Raw genomic sequence first — 11,543 nt, 5'->3', positions numbered from 1 at the left:
GGTAGATGATTCCACCTCAGTGAAGGCCACTCGCCCTCTGCCCTGCCCAGGAGCTGTCCAGGAGCCAAGTTCTCTCCAAAATGCATTCTGGTGACTTCCCCGGGGCCCATCTGGAGGGCTACATTCTGCAGTATGTTCTGGAAATGGTAACACTCTAGCAACAGTGAAAAGCTCAGTGGTTGCCAGTAGCCCAGGGGGAGGAGTGAGCAGGGGAGCCCAGAACATCTTCAGGACAGTGACATTATCCTGTAGGACACTGTAATGGTGGACCCAGGACATGTGTTTGTCAAAACCCACAGGGCTGTGCCACACGGAGTGAGCGCCAATGGAAACTGTGGACTTTAATAACTATGTATCAGTACTAGTTCATCAGTTGCAACAAATGTACTCAAAACTCAGAGCTGTACCAGAGTGAACCCTCTGGGAAACTGTGGATTTTAGTAATGACAATGTATCAATATCAGTTCATCAATTGTAACAAATACCACTGAAATGCAAGATGTTAACAAGAGGGGAAATTGTGTTTGGGGGGCTAATATGGAAACCCTCTGTACTTTCTGCACAATTTTTCTGTGAACTTAAGACTCCAAAAAATAAAGCATATTTTTTTAATGGGCACAGCCGGGAGGGGACAGAGGGGCCCTGAGCCAGCTTGCAGTGGATCCCCCATCTGCTCCGCCCACGGGTGTACACGTCGCTTTCTGCACCCTGGCCACTCCTCCTTCCTGGGGGCCGCTCCTTTCTCCTCTGTGGCTGCAGGGAGGCCCCCTTGGCCGGGGAAGCACCCACCTGTGTGAACTGGTGGGGCCAGATTCCTACCAGACACTCCCGTCTGTCCATCCTTCCATCCATCCGTTGTTCATTCCTCACTGCTGCAGGGCACTGATATCTGAGACTCAGCACATTCCTCCAGCAGCGGGAGGCAGTCAGGGCAGTGTGCCTTACTCCACACCCCGTCCCCAGGCCTTGGTCAGCAGGAGACACCCAGAGAGTGGAACAGAACAGGGACACTTTCTAGCAGGACCCTGCGCAGGCAGCGGGGAGCAAGGATTGCCCAGCCTCCTCCCGGTGACCAGGCAGAGGGTCTGAGGAAGGTCACCATGCCCCAGGGCACCCCGAGAGAGAAGAGCCAGAGGGACCATCACAGAAGCCTCTGCAGGGGCTCCCCACACACCACCACCCCAAACCTGCAGCCCACACCCTTTCTGGCCCCCCTCACAGGGCCCTGGCTATACACGCCCCTCTCAGGCCACCTCGGCCTCAAGGCCTCTGCCCACGCTGCGCCCCATCTGGGTACTCCCCCACCCTGTTCTGGCTGCTGAGCCCTCCCAGTAGGATCTGCTCCCCAACTTCATGCACCCCACCTTTCCCTTCCGAGCACCCCCCTGCACACTGGGGCATTGGTGACAAAGCAATGACCAGAGAGCTGTCTGTCCATCTCATTCCTGTGACCCCGTCTGTGACTTCACATCCCTTGTCACATGTTCCACCTGAGGTATGGTAACTGCTGTTCCCGTCCTCACCTGTCCGTCTGGTACAACAACGTGGTCTAGCCACAGGACTCCCGCCCAGGCCACCTCACCCAGGCCCCCCCCCGACTCTGCCACCCTGTGATGGTGGTTAGGGTTGCGGGTCAACTTGGCTGGGCCACGATTCTCAGGGGTGTGGCAGTTAGGATGTAGTTTGGCAATTGTATGATGATGTGATCACTTCCATGATGAGGTTTGATAGAATGTGATCACCTCCATGATGGGACTTGCTGTGAGTAGCCAATCAATCGAAAGGGAGTTTCCTGGGGGGTGTGGCCGGCATTCAGTATAGGTGGACTCTCTGGCAAAGCTTGCTGGATTTTGTTCGTTCTGGATCCTGCAGCTGGCTCCTGTAGTTCTGACCTCCGGTTCTTGGGACTTGAGCTAGCAGCTTACATTCAGTCTTGCCTGCCAATCTTGGGATTCCTCAGTCTTTGAAGCTGCTGTCTGACCTGCTGATCTGGGGTTTGCCAGCACCCGTGGCTATGGGAATCAGGAGAAGCCTCCAGCCTGACCCGTGGACTTGAGACATTCCAGCCTATACAACTGTGTGAAACATATCCTTGATACAAATCTCTCTCTATAGATATTTATACAAGTTACTGGTTTTGCTTCTCTAGAGAACCCAGCCTAAGAGAGACCCTCATTAACCTCCTTCCCTCCTCCTCTTCCTCTCTGCTAACCTTGGGAGATGGTGTGGGCCGTGAAAGCGCTGGGTGGCCAAGTGGAGGTACATGAGCAAGGATGAGGGTGCCTGGGGGCAGGACAGCTCTGGCTGGGGGTCGGTTCTTTGTCAGGTGCCTGGGCTCCTGCTTTCAGACTCTCAGCCATGTGGAAGCTCTCTGTGCCTCAATTTCCCCACCCTTCTCAGCACTGGGCTCCCACTGGCCAACCAGGTCGGCTGGGGTGAGGAGGGGGCTTCCTGAGTGTTCAGGCTGAGGTGGGCGGCCAGGGATCAGCATCATTTTCGTTCAGGTTCCGTGAGGAGCCTCTCCTCATGGGTTCGTGTGTCCGGAGGGCACAGCTGTGGGGTCCCTGTGGTCTGGGGCACCCTCCTCTGGGCCCAGGTGGCTCTGTCCACCAGAGGGAGCCAGTACAGTCTGAAAACCAACATAATAAACAGATCTGTCCACACCAAGGACACTGCTTGGCTGGTAGAGAAAGGAGCTACGAACACAGGCAACAACCTGGACGGATCTCCAGGAGTTACGCTGTAGGAAAGAAGCCACCTAGAAGGTTACACACGGCACGGCTCCATCACACAGCATTCTCCCAATCACACAGTTATAGAGCTGGACACCAGGTCTGTGGTTGCAGGGGGCCGAGGAGGGTGGGAATGGGGGGAGGGGCTATAAAAGGTGGAGTGGAGCCTCCTGTGTCTTTGTGTTAATGGCAATGTCCTGCTGTGACAGTGTATGACAGTTTTGGAAGATCTTACCATTGAGGGGTGCAAGCGGTTTGCAGTCAGCTGCTAACCTAAAGGTTAGTAGTTGGAAGCCACCCAACGGCTCTGTGAAAGAAAGTCCTGGCAATCTGCTTCTGTAAAAATTACAGCCAAGAAAACTCTATTATAGAGCAGTTCTACTCTGTAACACTTGATGTCACCATGAGTTAGGGCCGCCTTGATGGCAGCTAACACCACCTCCACCGGGAGAAACTGGGCGAGGTACACAGGATCTTGCCATTTCTTATGACTGCGTATGAATCTACAGTTATCTCAAAATAAAAAGTTTCATAATAATTTAAAAATCATCTGGGAACCAAAAACAGCAAAAAAAAAAAAAAAAAAAAAAAAGACGAGGCCAAGATCCAGGATGTTTCTGGCCCAAGAAACGGGGGGAGGAATGCAAGGCTGGGGAGCATTCCTCCTTTCCCAGTTCCAGCCCCCCTCAACCTTCAGATAGCAGCCCCTCTCCGAATCCACTCATGTGCCTCAGACCCGTAGGTAACAACAAAGACGAGGACAACAGTGGCTAACCCTTACTGAGCACAGGCCCACGCAGGGTGTTGTTGTTAGGTACTGTCGAGTCAGTTCTGACTCAAAGCAACCCTATGTACCACAGAACAAAACACTGCCCGGTCCTTCACCATGCTCACAAACGTTATACTTGAGCCCATTGTTGCAACCACTGTGTCACTCCATCTCGTTGAGGGTCTTCCTCTTTTTCAATGACCCTCTACTTTACCAAGCATGGTGTTCTTCTCCAGGGACTGATCCCTTCTGACAACATGTCCAAAGTATGTGAGACATCTCTCCATCCTTGCTTCTAAGGAGCATTCTGGTTGTGCTTCTTCCAAGACAGATTTGTTCGTTCTTCTGGCAGTCCATGGTGTATTCAATATTCTTCGCCATAGTCAATAAAACACAGGTAAACATCTTTCTCGTATTCTCTGCTTTCAGCCAGGATCCATCTGACATCGGCAATGAGATCCCTGGTTACCCGCGCTCTTCTGAATCCGGCCTGAATTTCTGACAGCTGTCTGTTGACATATTGCTGCAGCCGCACGATGAGGGGGCCAGAAACGCACCCACCACTCCTTCCCCAGCCCCGCGCTCCTAGGGTCCCAAGCCCAGGCCTGGATGGGGAGGTCACGCTGATAGAGACCTTCCACATCAGGGTGGGTCAGAACAGGACACCAGGAGATCAGAACACCAGCTAGGGGGAGGGGCAGCTCAAGGACAGACGCCCTACCCAGGAAAGGGCCCCACCACTGGTCCCCGTGGGAGCAAAGACAGAGGCAAGAAAGGGCTCCCGTCCCTCCCCAAACCCCTTCAAGATGGGCCCAGGTGGGACTTCCCTGTCAGATGGACCAGGTTGCCTGGGGTGTGGTGGGGGGCTGACTGGGGACCCCACAAGTGCTAAGACCAGTTGGGGGTTACAGGTGGGATGGGAGAGGTCTGAGAACTCCTTTGGGGGTTCCCTGGAGCTATGGAGACCCCATTTATCCAGGCCCAGCACTCACACCGGTCTGGCAGTGCCCAGGTAGGGGAGAATCCTCAAGTCTCCGCAGAGGGGGAGCCTGGAGGGGGAGTGTGGTTGCTCCCTTTCCTGCAGACTGTCAGACACGGACGTCCTCTTGTGACAAGCGACTCCCATTTACCAGTTCACGCAGTTATGTCGTCTTCCCCAGTGCCTCCGAGGGATTCCCGAGGGCAGGTGGCCAGTCGGAGCCCCCTTCCCGGTAACCCAGAGGGTCCTGATCCACACCCAGAAGCCTCAGAGGCTCCCTGGAGCACCGTGCCCACAGAACGACTATAGGACGGGGTCCTCTGCGCAGAATGGAAGCCCCACTTCGAGCCAGGCTTTCAGGCCAGCCACCCGGGGGGGGGGGTGGCTCCCAGGTAGGGGCGCGAGTCCTGACCCCCCGAGTCCCCAAGGAAAGGGAGAGATGCGCCTAGACAGTTCTGTCCAAGCTGAAATGGGGGGCGGGGCCTGGGGCAGAGGATCCGACTGAGGACGAGCGGACCGTCCGGCTGAGGTCCTGGGCGCATTCGGCGCGTCCCGAGCCATCTGCGCGCAACCCCGCAGGCCAAGGGGGACGCCCGGCTTTCCCGGGCCTCTCCGGCTGGCTGCCGCGGTCAAGCGAGACGAGAGGGACCTCCCGGGTTTTCCGCCCCACCCCCATCCCCTGGGACCAGCGGGGCGTCACAACGGCCCTCGGTCCCCTTGGCAACCCGCTGTACATCCCCTGCGCGAGGCTCTGCACGCAGTACGCCCCACGGCTCCGCTCCGCTCGCTGAGACAGGGCAAGTGGGCGCCGCAAGTGGGCGCCCGGGAAGCGTCACGGGCCGGGAGGCTGGCGCCGGGTGCGCGGGGAGGCGAGTCGGGGAGCGCGAGGAGGCGGGGCTGGGGAGCGCGAGGCGTGGAGGTGGGCCTGGGGGGAGGGAGGCGGGTCGGGGGGCGGGGCTGAGAGCGCAAGGCGGCCCCTTCCCCGGGTTTCCCGCCAGTCCCGCTGTGGTTTTCCCACTGGAAGGCTGTTGCAGCTGGGAAACTCCTTGGCCCCTTGTCAGATCCGGAGGAGGCAAGATTTTCCTCCAGACGCTGGTTTGAATCCACCCCAGCCTCCTCCAGAGCCTGACTTAGGCCAGGGGTCCTGGGGTCCTGGTTTGGGCTTCCCCCTCACCCCAGATAAAAGCCTGGGGCTAAAGCTGAGCATGGCTTGGGGTGCCGGGCCCCTCCTGCTGAGGCCTGGAGCTGGGAACCCAGGCCTGGAGAGGGAGGAGAGCAAAGCTTCGTGCCTCAGACTTCCCATCTGTGAAATGATTCACTGGTCCTCAGAGCCGAGGCTCTGGGTGGTGCTGGCCCCAGCCACACGCAGGCTGTCTGGGGAGCCTGCTCCCGGCTCTGCACCTGCAGCTGTGGATGGAGAGGAACCCATAAAGCAGTGGTGTCCCCAAGGGGTGTCCACTGCCACTCAGGGTCACACTGAATTCTCTCGACAGCCCTGGGGAGGCACCATCACCCCATTTCACAGACGAGAAACTGAGGCCCCTGCACTGTCTGGTTACCATGACTGACAATCTGCCCTCCAGCTCCTCCTCCCAGAGAGAAGTGCTCCCCACAGCCCCTCCCCCAGGGGAGGACAGAAGGCCCGGTGTGGGGGGCAGTGGGCCTGGGTCACCCACACTGATGTGCCCTGGGGTGGGCAGCAGAGGCCTGTGGGCCTGGGATGGGCCCCCACAGCAGGGAGGGTGAGAGCAACCGACAGGCCTGCTCATGCCTCCCCTCCCCCTCCAGCTCCCAGACAATGAGCTTCCAGGTGACGGGCCTGGGCCTGGACAAGATGAAGCTGGACAGTCCCCAGGCCTTCCTGGACCCTGAGGAGGTGGAAGAGGTGGAGGACGGGCAGCTGCTGGAGCCAGAGGCATGGAGGACCTACATGGAGCGCCGCAACGCGCTTCGCGAGTTCCTGACCTCAGACCTGAGCCCACACCTGCTCAAGCGCCACCACGCCCGCATGGAGCTGCTGCAGAAGTGCTCCTTCTACATCGAGATCCTGCCCAAGCACCTGGCGCTTGGCGACCAGAACCCGCTGGTGCTGCCCAACACCATGTTCCAGCTCATCGACCCCTGGAAGTTCCGGCGCATGAAGAAAGTGGGCACAGCGCAGACCAAGATCCAGCTGCTGCTGCTCGGCGACCTGCTGGAGCAGCTGGACCATGGCCGCGCCCAGCTGGACGCCCTGCTGGAGTCGCCCGACCCTCGGCCTTTCCTGGCCGGCTGGCGGCGTGTGGAGCGGCGGCTGGCAGACCTGTCGGCCGTCATGGACAACTTCCTGGCCATGATGGTGCCAGGGCGGTTGTACATCAAGCACCGGCTGGTGTCGGACATCAGCGCCACCAAGGTCCCGCATATCCGGCTCGTGCTGAGCACCAAAGTGCCCGTTATGTTCGACCGCAAGGAGTCGGTGGCCCACCAGGACCGGGTCAGCCTGCGCTGGTTCGTCACCATCCAACCGGCTTCCCCTGAGCAGTTCGAGCTGCGCTTCAAGCTGCTGGAGCCACGGACCCAGCAGGAGTGCACGCAGTGCGGCCTCATCCCGGTGGCTGCCTGCACCTTCGAGGTCCGAAACCTGCTGCCCAACCGTGCTTACAAGTTCACCATTAAGAGGGCTGAGAGCTACACGCTGGTGTACGAGCCGTGGCGGGACAGCCTCACCTTGCACACCAAGCCGGGGCCCCCCGAAGGAGCCTGCCCCCTGCCGGCGGGGCCCACCCGCCTTGCCCCCAACCACACCTTCTGACAGATGATTTTCTAGTATTTATCCATTAATAAAGAGTATAGACACACGCCACGGACAGACATGTCAGCTGACTTCTTCCAGGGAGGCCCAGGTCCCCGTGGCTCCCACTCCTTCCCCAGGGAACCCCAGACTGCACCTTCAGGGGGGCAGCAGCATTCTGAGCTGGAAGTGCCAGCCGCCGATAACTTCTCCAGGAACTCTGCCACCGAGGCCCCAGCTGATCCTGAGTGTGCGACCTAGGGGTGTGACCTGGGCTCCAGTGTCCCTCTGGCTGTCTACCTGCCTCCTAGGCTGTCTTGTCCAGGCTGTCTACCTGCCCCCCCGGCTGTCTACCTGGCTGCCCCGTCCCCCGAGTCCTGCTCAGTCACCCTCACGGCATCATGGCCCCTTCCCCAGCTTCCTTGGAGCCAGGGTGCCTGAGGCCCAGAGGACTTCTCTAAAATGACAACAAAAGCCTTATCTTCTTCCCAAGAGAAGCTGAAATTGACTCTGCCCCCTAGTCCTGAAGTCGGTGAGCTGTTGGGCAGGGAGACACTGCTGAGGCTACTGCCTGGGCAGCCTTCCCTCCGGCGGCTGGCCCCTCCATCGGCTCCTGGCAATCTAGCCCGCTTGCTGCTGTCAGTGAGGTTTCCTGTCCCAGTTGAGTTAATTTTGACTCATGGGGACGCCATGAGAAGGATGGAGGGTCACAACCCCAACAGCATCAGAAAGGCCCCAACCCCCCAGCTCCAGATGGGCCTCCCCTCACAGGCCTCTCCAGCTGTTGACCCACCCACGTAGTCCTACTCAGCATCCAAGGGGTCAAGCTCTCCGTGGGCACCCTGTGCCAATGGAGACTATCTCCTGGATGCCCCATTCCCAGGCTGGGGGGGTCCGGGGGGTCATCATGCTCCTGAGAAATGATGGGGGATGGAGGCGGAGGACTCATGTGACAGAGGCTGGGAAGGGGAGAAGATCCTGGGGCTGCGGGGGGTGGGGGCAAGGCAGGACGGGGGAAGGGGAGGAGGTGGGCCAGGGACACCACAGAGACGCAGAGGCCTTGGGTGGGGGTTCAAGAAGGGAGGGCACTTGGCTCCTGGTCAGGGGGCCTTCTCCCCTTTCATCCGCAGCCAGCCCCGACCTGCACCCACCCCGCCCCTGTTGGCCCCGCCTCATCTGCCCCAGTTCCTCCCACCCTCTTCGGCGGGCCCCGCCTCCACTTGCCTTGCGCTGTCTCTGTGGATGCCGCCATTCTCGCCCCTGACTTAAAATCACAACCCTCATTGCAACGGAAGCCCAATCCCCTGCCTTCAGTCCCCTCCTGGTACCACCTGAGTGCAGCCGCCCGACCACCCTCCAGCCACTGTCTTCCCACCAGGCGGCCTTCAGATCACCAACGCCCCTTGGTCCAGGAAGTTGTGACTTCGGCTCAGTGAGGTCTGGGGTACACGCGCTATGGCTGCTCTAGACAGAAGCCCCTTGGAAGGCAGAGCCCGTCCGCCCAGATACCGAGGACTCCCAGCACCTGGCACCGCCTCCAAGGCCCTGCCCTGTGTTCCCGCAGCCACCCACTGAGCTCCCAGGAGTGAGCAGCACGACTCGCTGGACCATGCTGAGCTCTCTGTGCCAACGCCTTGTTCCGTCGGGGGCTCTCGTGCTCACCTGATCCCTGTGCTGGAGAGTCTTAGGGGGCCCAGGCCCTGCCCTCCTGCCACCCCCTTCTCCAAGAAAGGTGCCCTCCTTCAGTTCACAGGCGAGCGCCATCTGCTGGCCGGCCCTGTTCTAGGCAGTGTGGACTCAGCCGAAAAATAGGCAGATGCTAAATGGCCACACAGACAGCCTGGGGGGGCGGGAGGACGGCGGTTGTGGGGTCGGTGCCCAAGGCACCAGGGGAGTCATTTCAGACCCAGTACCAGGCCAGACACTGTTGAGGGCTGCAGCTCGGGGCCTTTGGACTTGGCCCCATGGCCACATTTGGGACCAGCCAGCCTGGGAACAGAGTTCAGTGGAATGGGCTGTCCCGGCCCGGCAGCCCCCACCCCAGTCTCCTACCATCCTGGTACAGACAACCCTCAGACCCTGTGTCCTCAGCTGTGCAACAGTGACACCACCCTCCCCGTCCCTGCATGTCCAGCATGTCATCCACAGTTGGCTCTAGAGGATCTCAATGGCTGTGTCCCAGCCCCAAAGCAAGAGGAAGGACCCCCCTCATTGCCACCCATGAGATCTCAAACCACGAGGAGCAGAAAGGGCTTTCAGTATTGCCTTTATGATAAAAGTTGTATTCAGTCACAGTGCAGTCTGAGAGGTACAAGGGCTGGAATGTAGAAGTTGATCGGGGCCTGCAGCACGTGGCAGGGAGGGAGGCCCACCGCTCACGTAAACAAAGCACAGCACCCGCGGACACGCGGCGGTGGCTCTTCAGGCAGAGGCAGGTGGGCTTGCACCCAGACAGAGAGGTCTGTTTCCCGGGGCCAGAGCTGCCTGGAGGAAAGGTTGGGCAGGGGCAGAAAGCAGGACACGGACCTGCAACCCAGAGGGGCAGCTGAAGGTCCCAACCTGCAAAGACACCCCGGCCAATTGTCTCAAAGGCCCCTGCACCCGGGGAGCCGGCCAAGGCCAGCACCTGGGGGATGCAGCGCGCAGTGGGCCCAAGGCCTCTCCAGGTCCACTCTGCCGCCCCAGCGGTGTTGCACAACCCAGCTCTCCACATCCCAGCAGGGTGGCGGCTGGTGTGGGGGGTTGGCTTTGGTCCCGACTTCCCCTGCCCAGCAACCCCTGAAGGACACAGGGCTGTGGGTCCCAGAGTTAGACTCAGGCAGCGGTGGAGAGAGAAAGGCCCCTTCCTCCAGGGAGGGTACCTTGCCCTGAACTGGGGCTAAGGTCCCTGTTCCAGTAAAAAAAAAACAAAAAAACACTGGTTTTTGGTCTATTTAAAAATAAAAAATAAAAGCTGGTCTCTGTGGACAACATCCAGTGCGGTTATGGATGGTGCCCGAAGATAGAGCAGCAGCAGCCTCAAAGGAGTTTCCTTCCTGACCCCAAAACTCCCCAGTGACACGAGGGCCTTCTCATGTGGCCACGCTGAGAAGCTTCCCGTCACCAAATGTTCCAGGGAAGCAGCAGAGCAGGGAGCCCCAACCCCGAGTTCTCCCTCAAGTTTCTACACAGACCACGCGGGCCCGGCTGCCTGCTCGGCTCCAGGAGGAGCCAAGACCCAGGAGGAGCCGTTATTGCTGAAGGACACTGTCCCCAGCCTTGGGGACCCTGGCCCAGCGAGGCCTGCGTTGGTGGCCAGTCGGCTGACAGCCGTGAAGGCACATGGGATCCGCTGAGTGGGGCCCTCGCGGGCGCAGCACAGAGGAGGAGTCACGGACCCTCTGCGCTCCTGTATGGGTAGGGGGAGGAGGAGAAGGGGAAAGGAGGGCCTGGGGGCTCTTCAGCGGGACACAGCTGGCCTCCTCCGGACCCGCACCAGGTGGGCGGGCACGAGGCTCTGCTGAGAGTGACAGAAATCCAGGAATCTTCGCCAGAGAGGGCAGCAGCGAAGGAGGAGGTGGTCTCCTGGGAGGGGTAGGAGTCAGGGGCTACCCAGCCCCTGGGGAGCCCCGCCCCCTGGCCAGCCCCAGCCAGGCTGTCCCACCCCTGGGAGGGGCCCCGCCCCAGGAGAACCCCACCCCCACCCCATCTGCCTCCTGTAGTCAAGATCCTGCCCTCACCAATGAGGCAGAGCCCCTCCTGGGCGCGGGTGATGGCCACGTTCACTTGGTTGGGGTCCACTACGAAGCCGAGGAACTTCTTGAGCCAGCTCTTGGTGGGCCGCTGGTCAATTTCACCCTCGGGGCACGTGCGGACAGTGCTCACCAGCACGTAGCGCCACTCGCTCCCTGGGAGGCATGGGGGTTGGGGGAGACGGTGAGACCCTTGCCTGTGCCCACCCACCCGTGCCCACCCACCTGTGCCCACCCACAGCCTCACCCTGGCTCTTGGTGATGGAGGACACGGTCACTCCAGTGACACCCTCCTGCAGAAGCCGCTTGGTGATCTCGGCCACCTGTGCATTGTAGGGCGTGAGGATGGCGATGTCCTTGGGGTTCACTGTCCTGTCCAGAGTCAGCTGCTTGGCGATGCGGACCTGAGGGGCCGCAGATGGTGCTGGTGAAGCTGAAGCTGGGGCCCTGGTCACTGCTCTACCCTGGACACCCCCTAACCCTCTCTTCCTCTTCCTCCAGGAAGCCCCCTAACCCTCTCTTCCTCTTCCTCCAGGAAGCCCCCAACCCTCTCTTCCTC

The 11,543-nt window shown here is 59.9% G+C and overlaps 2 protein-coding genes across 2 annotated transcripts in view; one reads left to right on the top strand and one right to left on the bottom strand.

Annotated features, from left to right (window-relative positions):
* Positions 1-6,278: 6,278 nt before the first annotated feature.
* Positions 6,279-7,274, top strand: FNDC11 (fibronectin type III domain containing 11). Its single transcript, XM_004391402.2, has one exon. It carries the CDS (start codon positions 6,279-6,281, stop codon positions 7,272-7,274), a length of 996 nt encoding a protein of 331 aa, XP_004391459.2.
* A 2,040-nt stretch (positions 7,275-9,314) lies between these two features.
* HELZ2 (helicase with zinc finger 2) overlaps positions 9,315-11,543 on the bottom strand; it is a 17,121-nt gene continuing 14,892 nt past the window's right edge. The window contains 4 exon segments of the mRNA XM_023742597.1: positions 9,315-9,613; positions 9,616-9,737; positions 10,973-11,140; positions 11,232-11,388. Of these exon segments, the coding sequence (XP_023598365.1) occupies positions 9,539-9,613; positions 9,616-9,737; positions 10,973-11,140; positions 11,232-11,388 (522 nt within the window). The 3' untranslated portion in view covers positions 9,315-9,538.

The sequence above is a fragment of the Trichechus manatus genome, unplaced genomic scaffold (genome assembly GCF_000243295.1).
Source record: "Trichechus manatus latirostris isolate Lorelei unplaced genomic scaffold, TriManLat1.0 scaffold00008, whole genome shotgun sequence".
Lineage (NCBI taxonomy): Eukaryota > Metazoa > Chordata > Mammalia > Sirenia > Trichechidae > Trichechus > Trichechus manatus.
Note: the sequence above shows the minus strand (reverse complement) of the source record. Positions and strands in the feature narration are given on the sequence as shown.

What these genes read in the sequence shown, in the direction of transcription:
- FNDC11 (XM_004391402.2), top strand. Translation starts at nt 6,279, where the DNA reads ATGAGCTTCCAGGTGACGGGCCTGGGCCTGGACAAGATGAAGCTGGAC.